The 26713-nt window shown below is 39.5% G+C and overlaps 1 protein-coding gene across 3 annotated transcripts in view; it reads right to left on the bottom strand.

The window, feature by feature from the left end:
* Positions 1 to 25559, bottom strand: part of TRUB1 (TruB pseudouridine synthase family member 1) — a 31869-nt gene extending 6310 nt beyond the window's left edge. Inside the window, exons 1-7 of one of the 3 annotated variants that reach the window (XM_056494371.1) lie at positions 25358 to 25559; positions 23672 to 23764; positions 20321 to 20376; positions 7837 to 7918; positions 3354 to 3426; positions 2057 to 2196; positions 888 to 944 (exon numbers count right to left, since the gene is read on the bottom strand). In XM_056494371.1, coding sequence (XP_056350346.1) covers positions 888 to 944; positions 2057 to 2196; positions 3354 to 3426; positions 7837 to 7918; positions 20321 to 20376; positions 23672 to 23764; positions 25358 to 25499 — 643 coding nt within the window. In that variant the 5' untranslated portion in view covers positions 25500 to 25559. The remainder of the gene's footprint in view (positions 1 to 887; positions 945 to 2056; positions 2197 to 3353; positions 3427 to 7836; positions 7919 to 20320; positions 20377 to 23671; positions 23765 to 25357) is intronic. The other 2 variants (XM_056494372.1, XM_056494373.1) reach the window with 2 other exon arrangements.
* Between the last annotated feature and the right edge of the window lie 1154 nt (positions 25560 to 26713).

Raw genomic sequence — 26713 nt, 5'->3', positions numbered from 1 at the left:
GGACATAATTACCTATAAAGAAGCTACAAAACATAACAGCAACAAGCACTGACTTGTAAGCACACGGGTACACTAAAATATTCTCTCCCATCCATTCTGATGCAGGAAGTTTTTTCTTTCATTTTCAATTTTTGAAAAGAAGCCAGCTATGGACAGACTTTATCTTGGTTTTTCATTAAAGGGCTAAACATAAGCCACTATGCTCAGAAGGCAGTAACAGAAACTTGGACTTGCCTAAGCACAAATAACAACATTGAAATTCATAGGGTTATCCCACATTACTTGCCTTCTTGCAGATGTATCATTTAAAAAAAAAAAATAGTTTGAAATGGATTATCTATCCTCCATCATGCAGTTTGATAGATACAAAGCACAAGACAAATATCCCTGTGGGAAAGCAAAACTATTCACAGTTCAGGCAGAGGAGAAAGAAAACACTCGAAAAATCATCACCAGTGTGGAAGTCTTTCCAGCAGATAGGGTTTATTATGTGCATGGTAATGTTCTGTGCAATCTGTTTTCAAAATGTGATGAATAATGTTTAAAAAGACAGTATCTTTCTTCTTCTCATCCTTAATCTGAGTTAGCTTTAACACAAGAAAGAGTGGGGGAAGAAGTCCCCCCCTTGCCTTGCATTATCTTGCTCAGTGCTATTGCTTGCTCCATTTTTATCACCTGGCCCCCAAGGTCCCTGGCAATTATTTAGCGATCATTCCCCCGTGCCCCTAAGGAAATTACCCGAGTATATAAAAACAAGTGATAGCACTACAATTCTGCAAAATAACACACAAGTCTAGTTACTTGAGATATACAGAATGACAAAATTTTTCCATGAACACACACTTGTTCCCTACATTGTCACGGTTTTTTTTTTTTTCCATGCCTACCTTTGCCAATGTCATTGACCAGGCTCCTGACATAAAAGCCACCACCACATTCAACATCTGGAATGTTAAAAGTGACATGGTAAATTGCCAGTGCCACATGAAATCTACTTTACATAGAGTCATGCCCCCACATAAATGTAAAAATGTGCTAAGCAAACAACCCAGTGATAAAATATTTATAGGATGCAACATCAATTATTCATCCTGTAACATATGTGAGGGTGAAATTGCTAAGCTAGACAGGAGGGAAAGCAAATAAAATGGCAACTGTAGTAACTCACTAGAATTTAAGTACCTGCTATGGTATGTTAAGAAATGCTTCAGTCCTATTCATTTTAAGCATTTCAGGTTGATTCATATTTCTAATGATGAAAGCAAGTTATTTCAAGTATAGCCTAAACTGACTATCAGTGCTTTTCAGATACTGCAGACAGGCAGCTCCATTAAAATTTTAAAATTCACCTTTAACTTTCCCTGCTCTCTCAGCTCTTCCCTTCTACCTCTGCCAGTGATTAGCTACTTGTCATCCAACCACAAAGTAAAGGCTGAAGTCACAGAGCACTGAGTTCTGTCACTCATACCTGCTCATCATAAAACATCTGGTCTATCACAGGACTGGGGATCAACTGGGCAGACAGATCAATGCAAGGCATCATCTTGACTTTACAGTAGCATTAAACATTTACAAGAGTCTTTTTTGGTTTATTTATTAAGATGCTTCTTAATGTACTACCCAAGTTTCTCAATGAATGATAGGAGGAAGGGTAAGATCCTGCCTCCTCAACAAGAAAGGGGTCTGACAGTAAGTGAAACTGGTCCTGGGAGAGATGCCAGCAGGTCTGGGCATCTGTGTGAAAGAATGGCAAAGTGAAGTAAGCAGACCTGAGAGAGGAATGAGCTGGAGGTTGCAAAATCATGGGCAGATGCAAATAATCCCCTGACCAGTCTCTCAAAATTTTCCCTCACTGAGAGATTAGATATAATCAGCTTAACTTAAAACCAAAATACGGTGCTTTTAATACAAAGTGAAAGTCTCTGCACATGGGCTCACACCAAAATAAGTAGCTGAGTGAAATGAAACCCATTCCACTCTCTTAGTCCCATTCTGAGTGTAAATAAACATTAACAGGCTGGGAGCACTGCTCTATGTAATAATCTTTGACCTTTACCCAGTGTGAACAGTGGTGGCTGGAACTGCTGCAGAGAAAGGCTGTACACTCTCACTGGCCGAGCAGGCTTTGCTTCCACAGCTTCCCCTCTCTTCATCAGAGTTGAAAGCCTTTCTCCATCCTTCTTCAAAGCAGAATAGCTGATCAGACAGAGCATGAAAATGCATGTCATATGGTTGTAATAGAACAGGCTTCCCATTCTCCAGATCCTGGTAATATTGTACTAGGGTAGCACACATTTTACTACCCTCCAAGGACTCACAAAAACCCACAAAAACCCAGCAAGTGCTGCTGAAATCTCTTGGACACAGAATCATCTCATTTACCAGTAACTATGTAAACCAGAAAACAAGAGTATTTCTCTCTTGCTGTAGGGATTTAAAACCATTTTATCACTCACCCTGCAGTTCATGAAATAAAAGGGTTTCTATAAGGGTTACAACACTTGCAGCTGTCTCTAACATGTCTCAGAAGTCAGAAGGGCATCCTCTGTTTCAGTGCTATGTTGAGCTGAGCACTGGGAGCCACTCAGGCAACTCCTGTAATTCTACATTGCACTTTCTTTGTCCCACACCAGGGTTTTTCCTGAACAGCAACTGCCACGTTCTAGGATGTTTAAGGAACCACTACAGAACCACAGAAACTGACTGCACTAATTACATGGAACTTTATCCAAAGCTCCAGCTTTGGGTACGACAGAATAATGACCATACAAAAATCCCAAAAGGATCTTGCCCACAGTATTAGAGGGCAATTTGGGACAGGTCACATGAAACGTGGGGCATTACTGACCTTACAGGGCTCGCACAAGAATCACAGTAAGTGACACATGGCAAATGCAAAGGAAAGCAAGTTAGCTTAAATCACCATAAAAGCCATCTGTCACAAGCCAAGTCATGCACACTGCCAGCTACTATGGCTCACCTGACCAGAAGAAATTTGCTAAGCCACAGAAGCTCAGTCATTAATCGCTCATTCATACTCTAAGTTTTCAAAAAACTAATTCAAAGTCGTTTAAGGAACTTCCAGAGAGATGTCAGTAAGATTGGAAGAGAGAAGACAAGCCCCACAAAGCTTTTAAGTCTTTTGCTACTTTACATTTACCCAAAACACCCACAGGTCACCATTTGTGCTGGATCTTCAAATGGGCATGACCTGCACTTGCAAATATTAAACTCCTGACTGCCTGGCCTCTATCCTCTTGTCAAAATGTGTATTAATATTTCTGAGAGAACAGACTTCTGCTGGCAAGTCCTGACAGCTGAACACAAGAGTGTCTGAATATCATGAAACTTACAGTGGGGGAACTTGCATGATGTCCCCTGTGAACTTTTGCAGAACATTTTCAAGATCTCCTTTTGTTACCTGGTCTGTGGAAAGATAACAGTCAGTATGTTAGTATTGATTATTCACATGGCACTAATGGCATCAATCACATTCTGCAAGCAGATGCAAGAGTTCCCTCGCTTCTGAATTTAGATGGGGTGAAAAACACCAAAGAAAAGAGATAAAAACCAGACTGTAGGCTGGTTTAGTATCACAAAAGAAGTGGAACAAACTGTCCAAGGTGATCAGGACAATCTGGATACTTTCAGAAGGGCAGAAATCCTCCTTAATGTTTTCTTTTGTAATTCTCCTCTCTTGAGGCTGCAAATTCATCATTCTTGGAAACTATATAAAAGCTACAAAATTTAGAATATTCTTTTTTTTTTTTTTTTTAAAGCACCAAAAAGAATAAAATGCTCATCTAACCCTGGGAACTTCTCTCTTAGGAGAACCTAACTGCAGGGGAAAATACAACTTATTTTGTTGTATTACTAGAGATTAAATTTTTTTGATTATTAGGGAGCAAAACCACTGGTGTAGAAAAAGACTTTATCTGAAACGACACATAAAAATTTCCCTGTCAAACAACTAACCTGCAAATGTACTCTAGGGTATAGTTATATATTAAGAAAGGTAATTTTACTAACAAAATTCTGTAAAAGAAAGACAGCTGGTTTAGGCAATGTACTTTCTTTTAAGAGTACACATAGACATCTGTTCCACTTTTATTGGAAGGCTATAACCTAAGTAGCTGATTGCACTGGTCTTCTGAAGCTCTACTCAACAGACATGACATTCATCCCTAATTTGTTTAGAGAGTACAAACATAAGATCTGTAATCACAATGCACTTCAGTGCATTTCTAATGTCTAGGGTTTGACTAGCCCTGTTTCCTCATAAGTTATATTTAATTAATGTCAGCCCGGCTAAGTCAACAGCATTCTGGAACATAAACCAACCAAATTTATTTATTGAGCCTTTGTTGTATGTTGAAATAGACCTTTACTTGCAAACCTTAAAAGCCAGATGTACTTCATGCTGTAAGTAAAAAAGATGAGATTTCTTTTTGCATCAGCTTTGGGAGATGATCCTGTAGTTCCTCACTTCTATAAAGCACACTTTGCAGCCTCAAGAGCAGTTGCTGTCCCTAGGCAAAAGCAGCTGTCCCAAGATGTGTTATTCACATCTTGGTTGCAAGGCACAAAACTCTTGAGACACTGTGAGAGACTGATTTACATCAGAATACAGGCTAGGAACAACAAAATCCATTGTACAGTAATTCTGAATCTTCTGAAGTTTCTTACACAGTTATTTCAGTCTTGTTTCTATTCAGCAACACATCATGACAGAAATACATGGTGGAAAGTCAGCATGACCCAGCTTCATGACAGTGATCCTGTCAACCTTCTTGTGAACCCCAGGCTGCTTCAGGTTAAAATTCACTATTTAAGACCTAAGCACAAGTGCCCCTGGGAGCTCTTCTTCCAATCTCCATTCCATGAACTGCATTTGTGGCCAGGGCATTTAATGAGACATCTGAGTTCAATTCGGGCTCTGATCTCGTATTCCCTTGACTGAGAGGTCACATGGGGCCTCTGAGGAAGTCACCCATGATACAGGCAACCTCTGTCTCAGGAGAAAAAAAATCCCCATGTGAAGAATGATGCATTAAGCCATTAACAAACAAGAGTTGTGGTATATGTTATCAAAGTAAATATTTACAGTGTTTAGCATTTGCTAAGATCTAGTGTGCTTTTGAGCTCTGGTAACTATTAACTAATTTTCCTGCTACAAAAGGAGGAAAATAAAATTACCAAACTAAAAGGTGCCAATTGTGCCACAACCTCAAAAAGCCTTCACCAAAGGGTGATTCAGTCCTGTGCTTGTTAACAAATTACTCCAAAAGAGAACACAAGAATTATCTGTGACAGTGTACCAGAACTTCAGTAAATTACCTCAATTCCATCTGACCCAGCACAAATTATTTGAAAACAGAGAAGCACAATCCTGAAAGGACTACACTTTCCAAATTATTCAGGTAGCTCTATAAAACATACATTTCAGCATAATCATCAGAGACCTGAGAAAGGCCTCATTAATTTTGTTCTCCACGTCTGGATATAGCCTGTAGGCAGCTGGGAGGAAGTGGGCTTCAGAATGTACATTCCTGTACACTTTTAAAAATATTAAAAAAGGGCTCCTAACATTAATCTGCTCAAAAAAGAAGTAATAGAATACTAAATGCTACTTGCTTCTAAAGTCAGCATCTGACAGCCTGGCAGCAGCATGAAACCAGAACCTAATTTCACGTGGAAATGCAAACTCGCTGTCTGGTAAGAAACAAAGAGCTACAAGAAGTTCAGAGGGGACTAAAAGCAAGGAGCTCTTTTCAGTACATCCTGACATTGACACTAACTGTACAGTTTGCTTCCTAAGCTGCTGTCTGGGGACACTTTGAGGACTAAAATGTAACACTTTCTTAGAGTTAATACAGTTAGCAACTTTCTCAGGCACTTTCCTCTTATGTTCCAATGAAGTCACTCAAGAAGAGTTTTACACATCTTGCAAACTGGTTAAGTGGCCTTTCTCTGCACTGAGGCCCAATTCTGGATGATGTTGGCACTGCAGGATTTATATTCCCTCACTCTGCTTCTCCAAGGATCCTTGTAGGTGTCAAAACTGCAATTCAACTCAAACATCTGGTTTGCCTTTTCTGCAGTACCTATTAGGGTTAGAAATTAGGGATGGGCCAAAGAGAGCATCCTGCAGAAAAGCTGTTTTGGAGAAGCCACTGGAAAGATGAGAAATAAAACACATGTAGATACCATGAAGAGCAAGAAAGGAGTACCCATGCTCATTTTTTTCCTGAAGAAATCACATCTGACTGATTTGCACCAACATAGAAAGCAACTGAGACCAATGTCACGAGCAATTCTTTCAGCTGTCAGTTTTGGCAAAAGGAAACTGCACCCCAAACTGCACTGCCCCAGCAATGCCAATGCTGCTCTTCATGACACCACCTGATGAACTGGATCATGCAACTGATCTCAGTTTAAAATGACAAGCAACTCAAAAAAGAGGGCATTTTAAAGCCAAATCAGTTCCCCAAGCACACAGTGTAACAGAAAGGTAAGCCACCATAAGAGAGGTGGTACAGAGGTGGGAACTGCTGTAACAGGAGATGCCAGGGAGAGCAGCTCACACAAAACCAACACTCTACATTCTGTCTGCAGTAAACAATACAAAAGGAAAAAAGCAAAATTACTGTTTCAAAAAACAGGTTTTCATTTTTTTAATTAACTGACCATGGAAGTTGCATCTATCTGAAATGGTATTTCACAGCTTATATGTGAGCAAAGATCTCTTCTTAGCACAGCATAACCACAAAATTCCACTTTGAGAGGTACAGATAAACACCAAGGAAATGAATCATCTCTTCATTCAACCATCATGAAGTATTGGCATCTCTAACACCATGGGGATGCTCAGGCCTTCAGAAGCTTAGAGACTTAGGACTTGATCCTGAAGCATAAATAAATGATCCAATATCTCTGAATAACATTTCCTAGTAAATAACTCTATTTAGAATGTGGACAAGAAACTCATTATTGCCTGCCTCATGAGAAAAGGAAAACTGCAAAAGAAAGCAGATTGGGAGTGAGAAGTGAAATCCTAGCTATCTTTTTCATCATACCATTAAAAAAAGATTATTTACTTCATGTACCTATCACCAGTACAAAGAATGTCAGACCGGTAGAGTTGCTAAGCAACTGGTTACCTATTATTTTTAAATTTCTTTTCCCCAAGGTTGTGAAAGAACTAATAACAAACACATTTACTGTGTTACTACACCGTTTCTAAGATGCCCAGCAAAACCACAGTCAGGATGAGTTCTGCAGCCTTAAACCCTTGCACTGTGCTCTGTCAGTCAGAAAATTTCATTTATTAAAGATGCAAGCAAGACCAAGATCTGGAAGATAGCCATATGTAGAATATAGTTCATGCCATCCTCATTAAATGTTAAGCAGTCTGTAGGTGAAGTGCCGTCCTAGAGGGAAGATCCAAGTATTTTATTCCTCCACTGGCCTTAAAGGGTTTTACTAAGAGAGGACTCCTGGGAATACACTCTGAGGAAGAAAATATTACTGGACACAGCATGTCATTTGTCAGCCTGTCAAAGATTTACAATGACACAGTCCTGCCCAATTCCATTTCCTCTCTCCTAATCTAATGCCTGGTTTGTTTTTTTCCAGCAGAAAGGAACACTTACATTGGACATAATTGCATGAAGCTGTTTTGAATTATATGAGTATTGAAGTTGAAGATGAAATAATCTTAGTTTAATTTCACATTTAAACTTAATTCAGAGTCCCAAACATCTCTTCCGCTTTCCTATGACAGAGACCACTTATGCCTTCAAATCACATCAAGTGTATAGATATATTTATACTTACCATAAGGCTTTTCTTCAGTTACTTTTCCTGTAGCATCTAATGTATCAGTAGCCTTGCCCAGCATTCCAATGGCAGTGTACTTCTGGGAAGGAATAATAGAGATTAGGAGTCAGGTCTTCAAGGTTGTTTCTTAAGATTTTTTTTTTTCTTATTTCTTATTTTTTTAAGGTAAAGACTGCAACTACCAATTACTTCAAATAAGAGCAGGAAGAATACTGCCCAAGTGGTCAATCCAGCAACTTGGGGTAAGCAAAATTCAAGATTAATAGACACAGAATCAAACAAAAAGTAAATCCTAAATTACATGTGCCTGTGATTTCCATTTTAGAAACCCAAGGAAGAAGCAATATGGAATCTTATTTTTACTATAAATACATCAATACCATAAAGAAAATAACATCAAAGTCTCTGTAGGGTGTCATATGTTATGGTTGAAGCAAGGCACAGAGTAGTACCTTTCACAGCCAGTTTTTCTGTTCCTTTGCACATTTCCCAGTAAGGTTCCCGTGACTCCCAGCTGAACTAATACAAATCTGAGGATGTATCTTTTAGAAGCTGGCTGACCAAACTCTACTGGAACACATCCAAACAGGCATAAGCACTAACATTTTACTCTGAGATGCAATGCATCCTGCTTCATGTACTTGCAAAGTACAAACAAGCTCAAGTAATAACAGTGTAGGCATATAAATCACACCCACACCACCGGACTAGTAAGACATGCCTTGATTTTGTTCCATGTGACAACCTGCCACTTCAATGTATTTCTTCAAGTAACTGCTGCAAAATGGAAGCAGCAAAAATAGTCAGACAAAAGGCAGCAGAGTGCAGACTTTAACATAAAAATAACTGTATTCTTTGCTTACTGGATGTGCTGGGTTGGGCTGGGAATACAGAGAATTTTTTCATAGTAGCTGGTATGAGACTATTCTTTGGATTTATGCTGAAAACAGTGTTGATAACATAGATGTTTCCTTTAGACTTATTAAACTGCCTTTATCACAACCCATGACTTCTACCTTTTTTCTGATTCTGTCCCCATCCCACTCCTAGGACTGAGCAAACAGCTGTCTGGTGTTTCAGCTGCCTGCCAGGTTCAACCACAACACAACATCAGGGCTACGTTTTTCCTAAATATTACAGATGTCTGATAACTCTGCAAAATTAGGTATTTAAAAATAAAATTCTTCAGGTTTGCACACTTGTGGGATGCATGAAAAAAAAAGATATGAAAGAAAGAATGGATAAATGCTGCTCCACAACAAATATTTAAATAAACTTTAAGGTGTATTATCTTTCACTACTATATTAGCTGTTAGGACGATAAAATTGACTGCTTTCTGAGACATTTAATGATCTGATTCTCAACATTTAATAGCATTGCTAGAAAGACACGATTCAACACCTATCCTAGAGGTTAATAAAAACATGTGAGCAGATTATCATTATCCTAAGCATGATGAATGATCTTAGCAGTTCAGTCAAATTCTAAATCTGAAAACTCACACTCTGCCTTCTGATGTTTCCAAAGCAAAATACTCATACTACTTCAGTTTAAATTACTTCCTTTCCTTTAATTCTGGTTTTAGTTATCTTGCATTAGGCTGTTACAATAACATGTTGTATTTGACCTGCCAGCAATAGAGAGATAATAGTCTCATTTGTTAGTATGCAAACACAAACTGCATGAACAATACAACCCAAATCTCAGTATCTCCCCTTTAATTTCTGCAAAAAGAGCAAAAGGGTTTGCAGCTTGTAAAAAGAATGACCTTAAATGCTAGTCACAAATCCCCATTCCTTACAGGAGCTTTAAAAGAGTCACAAAATACTCAAGCCAGGAATGCAATAATCCACAAAGAAGGCTATAAGGTCAGAAAATTAAGAATTGCAGTTGGTTTATGATCAGTCTCTGGAGACCCTTGGCTATCTACAATTATCTATCATAATTCTTACTTGCCACTGGATAAGGTTTACTTCTTCCCCTTTAGTAGGGAGCAGAACCTGGAGGTTGTAGAAGATAACATGAGAGCCCAGAATTATTTGTGTCAAAATTCAGCATTAACACTCTTTAGACTCTCACTCACACTGCCCTCAGAAGCACCCAATGGATTCTGAGTCATTTAATAAGTGTTCAGTGACCTTTTCTCACCTGTGTTGGCAATAATTTATTTCTTCCAATTTTATGAAATACATCTAGGGGCATTTTCCCTGTACTCTCAAATTACAAATCACTGCAGGAACACAGACAGCAACTGCTCACAACACTCTGCCTTCAGCCCACTCAACCTGAAACAAAAAAAGCAAGGTAGTAGGTGTTGCAGGCAGTGGCAAAGCCTGACAAATGCAGACTGTGACAGAAAGCATCCCTATACTGCAGCTCCTCAGAGAACAGCCAGCCAGTCAACAGCCTCTACATCCTTGCCCTCCACTCATCTGAAGAGACCAGGAGCCAAATCACTTAAAGATTAAAAGCAGCACCTCAACTTCCCTATGGGATTGCACAACATGCAAGTGCAGCTACATTAAGAACTGAGATCCAGTGCTCCCAGTCACAACTTGCAAGTGCTGCAGCATTGTGCATTACTTCCAACACAGAATGGTGGGCTGGTCCCAAAGCAGAGCCTCACAACTGTACAACAAACAAACCCTGAGACCTTTCCAAAACAATCCTGCTTTAGGTAATGGCTGTGTCTCTCAGCTGGTCAGAAAATAATTTTCTTGAAAAAAAGAAAACCGTTATGGCAAGTGAAACAAAAGGCAGTGAAGTGACCAGAAGCCCTTGAGTATAAGCAGCTCCACCACTGACAGCAGTGAGAAGACAGCCTTAAGAAGATACTTTACAGCAACAATCCACTGCACTCTGTCAATGTTAATGCACAAGCTCTGTCACACAGACTGGGGGATGTGCTGGATGTAGCCCCAACAAGACCAGACACACAGTGAAATGCTTGGGTGGTCATACATGTGCACTATACCCATGACCAGAAAGAAACACACCATAAAAAGTCAGTACTGGATATACGGTTACAGGAATGTATAAGAAACAAATAACAAACCTCTAATAAATCTCACAGGTCTTGGGAAGAGGAATTTTCTTTTAGTGTCACAGGGCACAGTCAACATTCTCACAAATAATAAAGCATATGTTTACCATAATATTTTAGTAAGATTAGCTATAATTTGGCTTTTTATTTTCATACCCAGTTTCAGAGAAGTTCTTAGACTAACACAGAAAGAGAAAAAATATCCATAGAGAGAAAGAATAAAGGCAAGACTTTATCAGCATACATATTTAATGGGAAAGGGGGAAGAGGAGGAGAAGGAGGAAGAATCCCCTCCCATTTCAGGGTCTGCACAGCCAGCAGAGCTTTCAGCTGTACAACCCCACCCGGGGAGGCTGAAGCCCCTGGGCTGACTGCCAGGCATGTCTGCCCCACTTATCAGTGCAAATGCCAGACAGACCATGCAACAGAGCTTCTCAGTTTTAACTGTTGAGACATCAAGGTTTTATTTGGAAAGAAGCCAGAGACTTGAAATCTTAAATTATAACGTATTTCAAAAGCTTTTTCATACATGGAGAAGCAACACTTTAGAAGAGCTAGACAGAAACACAAGTAATTACGAAACAAGGTCACCAGTAGATGTCAAGAAGATTTTAAGATGGCTCCCACTACAAGAATTTCCCAGGCAAACAAGCTCTCTGGAAGAGGCAGTTCATAAGAGTTCATCCAAGGATGACCCATTTTCTAATCACAGCAGCAACTGAACACAGAAGTGTAAAAGGAAAATAAATAAATTAAGGCTACAATCCGCTGAGCAAGAGATTGAAAGCTGGGAAAGAGAAGTCATATTCAAGAGAAACAGAAATTCAGTTTATTTAAACTGATGTCTGTATGTGGCTAACAAGTTTGAACATAAACAAACATAAAACAAATGCTCTAGAGAACCTGATGGAAATCAGGGGGAGCACACAGCAAGCAGGCACTGATCAGAATTAGTACTTCTGTGCCAAAACCATTTGCTCTGCACTTACAGATTTGTAGACTTAGGCCACTGAGATAGTGAAGAGGCCTTAAACCCTCAGTTTAGTAATGGCATTCAGTTTGTGTTCAATGATTTCTAAATCACAAATAACCAGTTCTGAATTTAATATTTACAGAACTTATTTTGCTGTTTGTACAACATTAGCAGCTACCAGTGGTTTCCAGTATGCTAATCATCCACCAAAACATAGAAATGCATGAGGTAGACAAATAAGCTGGAAAAAACCCCAAGGGTTGCCATAGTTTCAATTATTTTCCAAAACAAAGCACTCTCACTAAGCAGATTCCAATATATTAAAAGCACAGAGCCCTAATCTCTTAAAAGCAGGTTGCACAGAGGGCAAAATAAAGACTGCAGGGTGAGGGAGGAGTTTCATGTTTTACAATAGAGCAAATTCAAAATTATCTAACACCAAACATGACCTTTTGGTATACATAAACATTTACAACCTCTCTACCATTTCTTTTTTTCTCCTAAAAGAAAAAAGCTGACTTTGTGCTAAGCTTGCACTAAATTGCATTTACTGCTAGATGCTGTAATTGTACTGTCACTGCTGAAGAACTATCTGATCTTTACTTTGTGGACTAACCGGATTTTCTGATCTCTTATGTCAGCTTATTTTAAAGAGTTCAAGCATCATGGGATGACTAGATTTTTTATGTGAAGGAAGGACTAGAACCCCCTCAAACAGCAACCCAACAGAAAATACTTTGCCTGTAGCTCAGAGAAGCTTTAAGGTGCGAGCTAAAAACTGTATCGAACTTAAATTCTGGAGTCAGAGGGAGGGCAGGAAAGGGAGAACAATGCCAACAGTAACAGGGACACTGCATCACCTGAGATAGCACCAAGCCACAGATCACCTACAAATACAGTGCAGGCTCACAACATCCAGGAGGGGATGCAGGTTAATGTGCAAAGGTGGCTGTTTGAAACCCCATTTCTTTATGCAAACCCTTCTGGCAACTGCTCTCTGTGGAAACCTCCCTCACTCATCAAAATGCCTCAGGTTGGCTTTTAAATGTCATCCTCAGCTTTAATACCTGTTCCATCATTCTGTCCTCTAGTACCCATATCACAGATAAAACAAAATAAAGAGAGATGACCTCCAAATTCTATCTGGGAAACACAGTTTCAAGGAAATACATAATTCTCTGTCCAGAAATAAAAGACAGTCCTTCCAGAAGGGTAAGACTTTATAGCTACACACAAAATCACAGATAAAACCGAATGCATGAAAGGCTTTGGCTGAATTCAAAAGCATTGCTAAGGCCAAAATGCAACAAATTCTAAAAGGTGGTCCTATGAGCATCTCCAAATTACAAGAAATAACACGAGGGAAAACAGTGTAGAATTCTAATCTAAATTGGTTCCTATCCTTTTTATTTCCTGTAATTTTTATGAAGAATGAGAAATAAGCCTTGCCATGTTGCAGTCTTGATTTTATTAATGAATCCGAGCAAGAACTGCACATGAGGCACAGCCATATGCACAAATATAGAAAGGTCAAGATGGAAGAAAGCAGCACTGACCTTGTGAACGGAAGAAGAGAAAAATCACACCAGAATATGCTCTTAAAATATTCAGCATTTGGGGAGGAAAGAGCAGCACAATAGGTGCAGCCTCCTGAAGATTTTCAACAGTTTAAAAAAGAACGTGAATATTAATAAAGCATGAAGCTGAGCTATTAATAGGTTAGGCCTCTGGGGTGAGCATAAGAGAGACTTGAGCACTACACAGCACATTCAGCCAGCTTACTAATAGTATAACTGCAGTACAGGATTTAGCTATACTATTCAACAGCTTCTACAACTTTGTTTTAGGGATATTGGGTAGTGCAGAAAAGATATTAAAATCCACCTCTTCTCCTATGATTTACCAAAAAAAAACAGGTTAAAAATGTATCATATGTTTTGCAGAAATGGGTAATTAAAGATGTTGACAGTGTATAAGGCCATTTCATCTCTCTAACATTTTAGCCCTTCCCAATTCCTGCACTCCCCACTGTGCAGGCTTAGCATTCTCTCAGTGCAACTTGTTTTGCACAGACACCACTTCAAGTTTTGCTAACACCTTCTACATGTTCTCAAAACACATCAAAACCAACTTCATTCACGCATTTTCCCAGCCTTCTTTTTATGCAAGCATTTTCCTTTTGACAAAATAAGGAAGACAATCACATTGTCTTCAATGTGATTTCACGAACTGACACTGATCTCCAGTTAATATATGGAGGCATTTGTGGAACAAGAAATTCATTGTCAATAAGGGAGAATAACACACAGGACAGAAACCAGTGCCAAGTTTGCAAACACAACAATGGGTCTCTGAACCAATCTCTTCTGCTCTAGAGAGCTCCTGGAGTTACAGTACAAAGCTCCAGTTATGCAAAAATCTTCTCAGGTGGTTAAAAAAAATCCCACCAAACTATTATAGCAGGGCCTAGATGTAGCTGTTACAGGCTACAGACATTAAGTAGCACAAGTTTTATTGACAGACATCTTTGCACTGTGTTGTGCAAACATATGAGGAAGTATTCCTTGAATGTTTGCACAATAACATAACAAATATCACAGAACAGAAATGTCAAGACTTCTCTGTCCTATACCTATATTTCAGGAATGTAATATACTTCCTCAAAATGGTAACTAAATGGGTGAAATTAAGCAACTAGTATGTGTCAGGAAGAATTCACCTAGTCTACAAGGGCTGAAATATATCCATCTGCCCATGGGTTAACATCTCTCATAAAACAATCACTCCATCTCCAATCTGCCAGTCCGGTTCCTCGAGGAAAACCCATAAAACATCTTTCAAAACAAGCCTGGGAACAAAAATTCATAACTCCACTGGGTTCCAAAAAACCCATGGACTCAATAAAGATATTGGATTTCAGGCACACTACGATGTTATCTCACATTAACCCCTCCATGTGCCACAACATATCATCTACCAAGCTCTCTCCTTCCCCTAGGAGATGACCTTATCATCTCCTCCTTCCCTCTTCTACCTGCCTTGTAAGGAAACAATAATTTCTTTAGGCTTGAACAAAGGCAAAGCAGCGACATTTTGTGTAGCTACAATCCATTTTCTTTGAATGGGCAGGTCATATTCTGCACTTTATTTGTTCCCTCTCCCATCTCACTACAAAAAGAAATCCTGTCAGACCCTTGGTTATCTGGGATGGGAGACCATGAACAACAAGGTGTGAGAAGGTAAAATGGTGGCATAAACCACAGTGCGAAAAATGACAAGGTGCTGCAGATGAAAAATTTCTGAGGAAAAAGGCTAAAGAGCAAACAAACCACTTTTACTTGGATTCCTCCAAGGCAAATATTGTTGGATATACTAATACTGCAATTTGAAAGCAAAAGCAGATGAACAGAAGAGAGATGAGAACTGAAGAATCATCAAGCAAGCAGTAACTCCTTGCCTTGTGCTGGGAGCTTGACTTATCCATCATGAACAAATCCACTCAGGAAATAAAACTGTTTTCCTAATGTATTTTATTAAAGCAGGTAATAAAATATAGCCTATCTTTGTGGGGCACTCTTGGGGTAATATCTATAGAACTGCTTGCCCACACAGAATTGTTTGTATACGACACTCACAAGCATTACCTACTTTTTATTTCAGAAATGGTCTAAAAAATACCTATTCCCCTAAGCACTGAACAACTCTGAAATATACTTAGTTTTAAAATCCATGGCTTCTATTTTAGATTTAGATATCCAAACACTTAGTTTTCTGTACCATAACAAGTAGTCTAATATAATTATTAATCCTGCCCTTCTAAGACTATGTTAAAAAATATCAGAATCTGAAAAAGAAAACAGAACACATGCCTATGCATGTATGAATAAGTGGGTTTGGTTTCACCAGCTCCAAAAGAAAGCACAATGAAGGACAGAGCTGGTGATACCCTAGAAAAATTTTTAAGACTGAAAGTAAGAGCACACACCACCAAGACAGTCCTTTGAAAGGAAAGTCAACTCAATTTTCTTGCACTTGCAACTCAAAAATGAACTGGAGCACAAACACTGAAATACACTGAAAAGAAAAAGCAACAAACCAGCACAGTGAGGCTATTTAAAATGAAAATTAGAATTTCAAAAGAAATAGCACTTACACCATCATGGTGTGCATGTCAATGTGCAAACACACAAATGTTGGCAGAAGAATAGAGGTCTCAGAGATGCCGAGTTCTTATAAGCCTCCTGAAAACAGACAGATAGAGGAAATAAATCTATTGCAGATTCCACTGAGAAGGGTCCAGAGGGAGCCCCACTGAATTACTGGATACCAAAAAGTCCACATGGGGCTTTGGTGTCTAACGAGCTGTAAACAAACAAAGTCACAAGTAAAGGCTTCATTAGTTTTGCTCCTTATAGAACACTGGATGTGCTTTCTAATGTGTTATTAATTCACTGAACTCACTGCCAAAAGATGGAGGCAAAGGACTTAATTTAAATAAATAAATAAATAAATAAATAAATAAAATAAAAAAAAAAAAAAAAAGAATTCATGGACAAAGCTTAAAGTTTGAGAAGGATGTAAGTGAAAACTTTATTCTTAGGAATATGATAATCACAGCAGTTAAAGAAATAATCTCATTTATGGAGACTTTTTGTCCAGTTCTACAGGATCTGATGCTACCTCTCCAGAGAAACAATTTTGCAATACACAAACTCTAATCCCAGAATCACACTGCAAAAAGTAATTTACATGTCTCAGAAGTTCTGCTAGGTGATTTGAGCCAATTCCTGCTCAGACAAGCCCTCTCTCACACCATACAAGTGTGACTGGCAAGATTTAAAACCTAATCACTGATCTAGCACTCGTTTCCTATCCAGGGTTCATAACACAAATTTTATGATATTATTATATGAAATTAAAGTTGTCATATATCAGGTCACAGACGTATCTTCATTCTGCCCATAACCTCTTGTTCCTTTTCTAGGCTTTGAGAACACTTGGAGTTTGGATTTTAATCCACCCAGAAGTTTTGGGGTTTTTTTTGATAGCTTCATTCAGGAGAAGCCACAACTTTTGTGATTAAATTTTCTATTTTAACCAGTCATTGCCCAAGCTTGGCCACCAGTGCAAAGTTCTCAGGGAGTTTCCTTCACGCTGAGCACTTGGGGAGGTATTTTGTATGTGGACCATGACAAGAAGTTGCATCTTCAGATAAAACCAATGTACCCCAAGCTTTCCACACATGGAAAAGCAGTGGTTGCAAGGACAGTTTGATGGATGGTAAAGTTCTTCATTCACACTAGTATGACTAAAATTCTCTTAGGCTGAACCCAGGTGCCATGTCACTGAAAAATAAGCAAATTAAGCACAGAACTGATGTCTGAGAGTTTCAGTTATCCATAAAGGCTGTATGTGTTGAGAGAACATCTCCTCTCAATGGAAAGTATTAGATTGATGAAGAATTTCATTGCTTAGTGCTCTTTTTTTTTTTGCTCTGATTGACACAGGATCATTTCCCTCATTGCTTCTATGTAACAGCACATTCCTGTAGATGAGAAGTTTTAAACAGGACAACCACTTTGGAAACTGTGCTACCATTTTCTAAACTATTTCTCTCCCAGAAAAACATACTTCTATATTGTGTTTGAGACAGGAAAGTCATACCTAAGACTAAATTGTTCAGAAACAGTTTAGCATAATAAATACAGGTCTACTCCCATTATGTTAATTTTGCTGGTGAAGCATGAAATATTTTTCTTATTCTACTCTTTATTTTGCTAACACGGTTAAAAAAAAAAAAATCTCTAAAAATTCTGAAGTGCAAAAAGTCCAAACAAGACCAAGTGCAAGTCCCAGAACAAGAAGAAAAACTGATTCTCCAACAGAACATTTATGAAATGCTTAGTATTTAAATTCCAGATCCAAGAGCATTCAGCTTTTCCCTCTCATTTTGGAGCATTTGAAACAACAAAAATCAAACAAATAAAAGTTTAGTCAGCTTGTATATATTTTTATTTCTGGACAAATATTAATAATTCAATGAGAAATCTGGAACACTATGCAGGTATTGCCCTTGGCTACACATTTCTGTTTGTCTTGAGTTTATTCCTAAGGAGGTCAAACCAATTAAGAACTCTGTTTATACATCAAGAGTAACACTCCTTGCAGAAGAGTTGTACACTAAGGGATAATGCTCAGAGCTGCCACACAGAGTCAGGAAAGTTTCACACAATGTTTGGAAAAAAGTCAGAGCCTGTCCAAGTCCTGGCAGAGTCACCATATGGAGTTTACTGCAGTACCATACATTTTGGCCACTCAACATAGCTCTGCTGCCAGCAGTGATAGACTGAACTGTTTCTTTACAAGATGCATTCCTAGAAGCAAACAGTAAATCCTGGCCAGAGAGGGTCAGACAGCTCCTCTAAATCTTTATAATAACAAAAGGAACAAAAGAAAAACATCACATTTCAACAAACACTTTAGCATCCAAAATACTGCAAAAACAATTAAATAAGAGGATAAATTTCAAGCACGTGGCGTGAAAAGCAGAAAGATATTCAAACCTATTTAGCCATGAATTTATCTCTTGATACATTATGAGATGCTGTTGATAGTGTGGTCAAAAACCCAACAGGCAGACATCTGTGAGAGATCCTTCAACTTCCTTAAGCCAAATTATTGCATGCCTAATTTACTGAAGTACAAATAGAAAATAGGAAGGTAGAGACAGGAAGGTTCCAAATATATGCTGCAGATTTCATACCTGGCATACCTCCTCCACAGGAGGAGAACACAGGAACAGCTGCAGTGGAGGAGCTGCTGAGCTCTGGAAACATTGATCTTTGCCTCCCTGAACCAAGTGCCCACATCCCACAAGGATTTAAGGCTGGGATGGACTTGCCTGGGGTGGCTCACCAGGCTGCCCCCACTGCACATTCTCCCCTCCTTTACCCCTCAGGAGCAGCTCTTAGCCCCTGTGAGACATCTGGCAACAGGGTTTGGCAGGATAACTGTTATTGGCTACAGGATTTCACTGTGAAGTCATCGAGGAACCTGAGCATACCCTCCTCTGCCAAAAATGCTGAAAGTACTTCAACCATCACAGCTGTTACCACTGTGAACTTCAGTTTAAGAGCTAATTCAATTACTTTACATGTTTTTAAATCAACAATTTACACATTTAGCTGTGATGACTTAATTTAGCTGAAGTAAATCTATGACTTCTTTTAACTTTAAAGTTCTTTCAAAGGAGGTATCAGGTGGTAACTGCTAACATTTCCACTGTAAATCCAGCTGTTTACTGCATGCTTCAAAACACAGATGCCTCTGAAATGCACTCACAGAAACCAAATGCAAACCCATTACAGCCAGTGCAGAGACTGGCACTGCCTAGCTTGAGTTTTGGATCAGACTAAAAGGATGTCCTTTTATCCTGGTTGTTTTCTTTTCTGGCAAATTATTTGCCTCTGAGTTGAGCTGAAGATTGTCAAACACATTCTACCTTCAAGCTATCAGTTCAGCAGCTGTAAAAGACCTTAAGTGTTCAGACTAGAAGAGAAAGGTAAAAATGGCAGAATATAATGCATTATTGACTTTTCCTGCGTTTAAGATGAAATTTGGAAGGCTTAATTGATTTGTACATCTGTCATTCTTATCTAAACTTCTCATGTAAAAATAATGGCTAAGCCCACAGGATTTGACTTGTGAGGAAGGGATCAACACTGAGACATTACTCTTGGGAGTACTTGCACTTTGTTGTGTATGTAATACCTACAGTCAGAGGGGTCTCCAAAGTAAAATTAACACAGTAAAATTAATCAAAACCAGCAATGAACAAAATTAATATCTGTCAAGGCTCTGGTCTGGATTCTCTCAGGCAGCCATAGGGCTTTTGCTACCTTTGGCTTCTCACGTGTCTATTGATGTGTTTGCAGAGCATCTCTCTACAGCAGCAGCAATGCAATCCAAAACACTCTAAAATCCAAAAAGTGGCTCTTAAGACCTCATGGTATTTAAGAAAACAGAAAAGAAAAAAAGACCATCTGTTACCTCAAGCTAAGTAACAATGAAGTTATGTACACGTAAGGAAAATTACCAAAATTGAACTGTCATTCACAACTACATCCCCAAAACATCATTTTCAGTGCCATCTTCATTAGTTTTTCTTTCCTTTTTTTTTTGGACACTAAATAGTATAGAAATCTTTCTGTAAACTGGTAATTTATTATTGATTAACATTTCATAGAAAACCGAGACAAACAAAGGTTTTAAAATAACCAGTCTAGACACTGAAGTCTGAGCAGCACATTTCTAACTAACTGCAAAAATGAGCTGAAGTACACACCTGAGTTAAATATGCAGCACAGCTGACAAATTTGTATGTTGGTTCAGCTCTTGACTGACAGAGAAAAGAAAACCAGCAAAAAAAAACCCCCACTAACACAAGTCATTTAGCATTCCTTACCTTGGAACCTGCCAACATAGTTCCCAGCATTTTTGTTCCTTTTCCAATACCAACCACTGCAAAGACAGAAGAAGAAATGCTACTTCAAAACAGCCCTGCAGTTCCTTTTTTTAACACCATTCAATGGTGTTAAATATTATGCTAGTCAGAAACTCAGCCTTTCATGCTCTGTTAGCATATGAAGAGAGTCAACACTTTTGAGAAAGCATCTCTGATGTTCAAACAACATGGAACTAGTGAAAGGAAAAAAAGTCTAAAGCAAAAGATAAATAATCTTCATCTACTGTTAAAATTCTTTAATTCAACTCCTACATTTATTTATCTTTTAGTCACCAAAGAAATGGAGAATGCAATTAACACTGCCTCTGGTTTAATGAAGGTTATGGCTCACCAATAATGAATGAACTCCCCATTGTAACCAAATAGTCCTTTTAAAGGCTGATAGTGACCAAGAGTAAAACAGCCACAACAGCAAAATGGAATTGTTTATCAGACTTGCAGGAAGAAAGTAAAATAATCGAAAGGTCCAACTGCCCATTACTGTGCATGTACAGATTACTGTTATTTCAATCTTAACACCAGTATTCTAAAAAATAGCAATCAGTCAGCTTTTCATAAAAGGAGATTGAAAAAGAGCTTTATTTTATATTTTACTTTAAAGCTTTCTACAAGGTGCTTTCCTTTAAAATGCTGTCCTATTGATTTTTTCTACATACAGCAATCAACGAAAATTTTAGAAGGAAATTATTTTTGTGTATAGCTCATAGAACGTGCAATAGTTTATTATTTTATTTCAATAACTAGAGGAGTTAAGGGAGGTTTCAGCAAATCAGCTTCATGTTAATCAAGAGCAAGGGCCGAAAACATCAAACTGAAAATGCGCTTCGAAAAAAATATTTTTTTTGACTTGTTTTCTAATGCTTCTCAATTTTTATGCTCTGAGATTCGTTAGATTCCTCCTTGCTCTCAACTACTACTCTCTTATTCCTGAGGGTTTTTAGTCACACATGCCCTTGTGCTTTCATGTACCTTCAGTTCAACCTGTTCCTGTTATTTGCCAGATAGGAAAGAGCTGCAAGAAGCTGAAAAAAGGAGATAAGCACACAGATAAGACTTTATAACTAAGCACTTTTCTTGCAACATGATGACATAACTGACACTTTAACAGCTGAGCTGAAATTTGCTGAAGAGTGTCAAGAGTTTCAATAGAATAATTTTAAAGAGACATTGAATGCTTCTGTGAACAAGATACTAACAATTTTCTCAATTAATCATCAGCTTATGGAGAATGTGTGTTATTGAACAGTGACATAAACCCACTTGAGAGACTACACTGAACATTAAAAGATTTAACTGAATTTTCATTTTTTTATACTTTTTCCTGTCTTCTTCTACTGCAGAAGCCTAATTCATTACTGCCGTATAAAAAATAAGTCAAATAAAATTCCCATTATACAGCAAGAAGCAGCAAGCTGGCACCACAGCCCTAGAATAACACCAAAAGAAGATAGGCAAGGTCAAGTCTTCATGAATTTCTGTCACATGTCATAGATCACTGACCTCTGCCTCCAAGGCCCTTCCTCATCTACATCTGCTGTCAGTAAGAGAATATAAAAGTATGTTTTCTGATAAAAGTGCACTGCTCAGTTATTGGCAGTACACCTGGCACACTAAGTAGGACTCTTTATCAATTAATTTCCAGGGAATAAGGTTACAGACATGCAGTACATAAAACCTGGGAGACAGCAGTATAGATCACAAAGGTTTTCAGAATATTTTGTGCTTCTATCATGCTCCTATCCATGAGGAAGGAAAGCTTTCTGCTCAACCACTCCATCCTGAAAAGCAGCACGTATACTCTGAATAACTTGTTTCTTTTGTGTCCTTTCCTCTCTCCTCATTACCTTACCTGAACATACAAGAAATCTGGGCACATTCCCTCTCCCACTCCTCTCCAGTGCTGTCCCTTCCAATCCAGCTACCATTGATTTTTCCCTGTGTGCTTTGTATGGCAGTGGAATGAAAGATCCCATGCCTTTTTTCAATCCATCCACAGCTAATTAAGGTGATGTGCTTCTTTATCTATACCAAGCACATCAAGCCCAAATACTTTTTGTCATGCCACAGAAGCAGGCTTTGGAGACTGCTGGGTATTGGAACAGCTGGAGAAGCAATTAAAAAAGCACAAGTGATTTTGTTTTTCCTATGGATCAATGCTGTTGACTTTGCAATGAGAAGCAGCATGCTCCAAGGGAACACCTGTGTAAAAGGAAAACGTGTGCTTCAGGAATGCACACTGAATTCTCTAGTGAGTGGCCACAGAGAAGAAAAAATCTGAACCAAACCAGGCAGTGCTTCATTCTAACCCAAGAATGTCACATTTTGCCTTGTATACAAGAGACAATTGCCAGCTACATTTAGCAACACTTGTAGCAACCAACCTCCCCTTGAAGCTGAATTCTTCCTGAAAGAAGTCATTTATCAAAACTTAGAGCATTTATTTTCAGTGTATACTCAGAGTTGTACCTGTTTCTTTTCAACAGCAAAAACATACTGCTGTTATTTCTCCAAGCCAAGGAGAGCTACAAGGTTATGATTTGAGCAAGCTGTAGTCTGCATGTTACTTATCAATAAAACTGCAGGTGACAAAGTATGATGTGGGAACTATCACACCCAGCAGCAGACACATTCTGTTCTTTGACAAAACAAAAAAATTCAATACATGGATTGCTATCAAAATTAAAAGACAAAAATATCTTTGAAAACTCTTCTTTATGAAGCAAGACAGGACAGGTACCTAAAACTTTTTCTGTGCTGATCTTCAAGAAAAGCAACAGCTGAATTCTTTTTATACATCTTTCTTTTGGTAAGTATTAGCAGCCCTAAGGCTCCCTCAAAATCCCAGAATAGCATTACTTTGAGACAAAATAATTCAACAGATTATGATGACTATAAATCCCCAGCTTAAGTTAAAAAAGCCATCATTTTCTAAGGTACTTTACAATTCATTACACAAGAGTTTGTATTTTCCCACATGTAATAACCCAGAAATTATTTCAGGATTTGGAATAGGGGAGAGAAGGCAGGAAGGAAGAATTTAGCCTTCTGTTAAGAAACATGTTACATGCAGGTATGTATACATGTATAACATATATGTATATATATATATGTATTCTGTATATATGCAGAAGTATATAGGAAATTTAACCCAGACCATTCTTCCACAGTAATCTGTTCTTCCCCCAGAACCTGCCATGTGTATCACAAATTGTTCCTCCACCTGACCTCATGCAGGCATGAAAATGTTTCCTGAAATCACATTTTGATGACTATAATTATGTTTTTCATTACCCAGAACTCCCGTGGCTGCACTGTCCAAAGTTCCTCCATGTCCAATTTTCAAAACCTGATTTCTTTTCTTCCCATTTGTTTGCACACCAGCTTCTGCAAATAGTAATTGAAAGGAAGCATTATAAAATAACCTCAGAATAAAGGAAAAATGGCACACAGACTACTAAAGGAAATAAAAATCAAATATTTAAACTATTAATTAGCCAAAGACCAATGATCCATTTAGATTTACTCCCAACTTCAAACAATTTGCAAGGTATTTTCACTTATATTCTGATGAAGTCTCACATAATATTACAAACAGATTTTTGGAAAGTACTGGTAGCAAACCTGTGAAGTTTAATTAACAAAGCATGGAAGAACCAACAGCAGAGTTCCCAAAACATCTATTACATATAAATTTTATACTACATAATCTGAGCCAATTCTTGATGTATTTACTGCCTTATATTGTGACATATTTATTTCCATATTTACAGCCCTATGGAAACTCTGCAGTGGACTGAACTTGCTCACTGCTGCTTTCAAGCTGTCACCATCCCAACTCAGCAAATTTCCTATACAGCTGATGACTCCAGGAATTTTGCAAAGTCCAATACCCCTTATTTATTAGTGCTAAATATGACAAATGGTCTAAGTTCCCTTATCCATAGCTATTATCTCCCACTCAGGGAACCTGATTCTTCCATACAAGGTGTGTGCCTACACTACAGTTCACTACAGGGTAGATCTGGCTAAGCACTCTGAAAGTCTGAAAATATGTTCTCACTTCATCAGCAAGTGACCAAAAGCCCAGACTAGATGATCAAGTCCCCATATCCATTATAAAAAGAATCTAGGCCATAGTCACTCACACCTTTGCAATAACCTCACTTTTCTTTTCCTTAATATCTGACATACAGAACTTCCCTGTACTCAAAAAGAGCAGTTTCTGCAGACTCTTTCCAGGACTTTCAAACACTATGGTTTCCACTCCTTTGGTGTGTTTTTAAATGGCAATAGGCAGCAGGACTGCAGTAGAACATCCTGCCAGGGCTGTGCAGCAGAGGTGCTGCTGACACCCATTTCTGCAGATGGGCACACGCTGTCCCTGGGACCCACAGCTCTCCCAGCAGCCCGGCATCCCCTGCACTGCACCCCAGGGCTGGCTCTGCCTGCTGGGGCAAATCTCATCCCATCCAACCTCAGGGCTCACGTCCTGCTGTGCCTTGGCTGGCAACAGGTGCCTGCCACAAGCGGCCTGTGGTGAATGTGGTCTCACAGCCCATCAGGGAGCGTGAGCAACACCGAGCCTGCCTGGGACACTCTTTCCTTGAAGGCCTCCAAGGACACAACTCCACACCTCCCTGAGCCACCCATCCCAATCGCGCTTTCGTGAATAAATCCCTCCTGATGTCCAACCTGAACCTCCCCTGGCGCAGCGAGCCAGGACGGACCCAGCAATGGCTCCATTCTCCGGCCCATGCCATGGCTATGAACTACCAAAACAAACAAAATACCCACAAAGGGGAACTAAACCAGATGCTCCGGTTTTCTGAGCGCTGAGCAAGACTGTGAAGTGTTCTGCGGGAGGTGTAGCTCCCGCAGCCCAAGGACCGCACACAGCTGACCCCGTCCCACAGCCGCGCCGGGCAGGGCGCGCCGGCCCCACTCTCCGGATGAGGCGGCCCGGCCGCCGCCGCTCACCTGCCAGCAGCCTCTCCTTGAGCAGGTTGAGCACGGCGGCCGAGGTGGGTCCCTTGGGCTTGCGGACGGCGAAGAGCCCGCTGAGCGAGAAGAGCTTGTCGGCAGCGCGGCCCAGCGCGGCGCCGCCCGCCTCCCCCGCCATGCTGCCGGCAGCGCGCCCGGCCGGGGCCGCCGGGAACTGCAGCGAGGGAGGAGCCGTGAGGGAGAGCCTGAAGGCCGCTCGCGGAACCGCCGGCGAGGACACCGACGGGTGGTTAAAGTGAAAGCGAAACAAAAGTCGTCACTAAAATCAATCAATCTAAACCAAAAACCAGCCCCAAAATTATCGGGAGGCGGCTCCACCAGACACAGAGCGATTGGCAGGCATCGCTGGGGAGTTCGCTGAGCTGTGGTGCCTTCGATGCCCCAAATGGAAAGAATTGTATTTTGACAGGATAAGAGGACATAGTTTCAAGCTGCTCCAGGGGAGGTTTCGTTTGGGTATTAGTGTTATAAATGAAAAACAAAAGTCTCGAAATTCAGCAAAATTTAGATTGTTTTATTTTATACAGACACAGCAAGCAGGGCACTGGGGATACACGGGAGCCACTGCCCACTCCATGTTCCACCGAACTTTGGTTTGCAGCTCCCTTTTATACCATGGTTTCCTTGTAGTCATCAATAATTACCATTTTTTTACTGTCATAATTCTGCCAGGTAAGCAGTGGTGGTCGGTGGGATCGTTGGACGATGTGAAATCTCTAGACAATTTATCAAGTCCCATAGATAACCATCCGGTCTTGGTAGATAAGAAGTCAGGAAGTCTGGTCTAAGGCTGCAATTGATTACACAAAGGGAGGAAATCTGATTTTACAGAATCTACTGGGCTGTGTGAAGCCTTGTTTTGCAAACTGTTAGTAAAACAGAATGATTTAATCATATATTTTCTTTAGTGTCATGCTTCATTTCAGACCTAAGTATTCCGGTTTATACAAACCCCAATACTTTCATGATTAACAGAAATCTTTTATCAAATATCACAAAAGTTATCTGGAGGCAGCCCCACCAGACACAGAGGGATTCATGGGCATCTCTGGGGAGTTCGCTGAGCAGTGTGGTGCAGTACCTTCAATGCCCCAAATGGAAGGAATTGTATTTTGACAGGACAAGAGAACATAGTTTCAAGCTGCTCCAGGGGAGGTTTACTTTGGGTATTAGGAAGGATTTCTTTATAGAAAGGGTGGTGAGACACTGGAACAGACAGCCCAGGGAGGTGGTGGAGTCACAGTCCCTGGACATGTTCAATGAAAAGGCTGGAGGTGGCACTCAATGATTGACAGAGTGATGTTCTGTCATAGGTTGGACTCGATGGCCTCA

The sequence above is a fragment of the Oenanthe melanoleuca genome, chromosome 6, assembly GCF_029582105.1.
Source record: "Oenanthe melanoleuca isolate GR-GAL-2019-014 chromosome 6, OMel1.0, whole genome shotgun sequence".
In the NCBI taxonomy this organism is placed as follows: domain Eukaryota; kingdom Metazoa; phylum Chordata; class Aves; order Passeriformes; family Muscicapidae; genus Oenanthe; species Oenanthe melanoleuca.
Note: the sequence above shows the minus strand (reverse complement) of the source record. Positions and strands in the feature narration are given on the sequence as shown.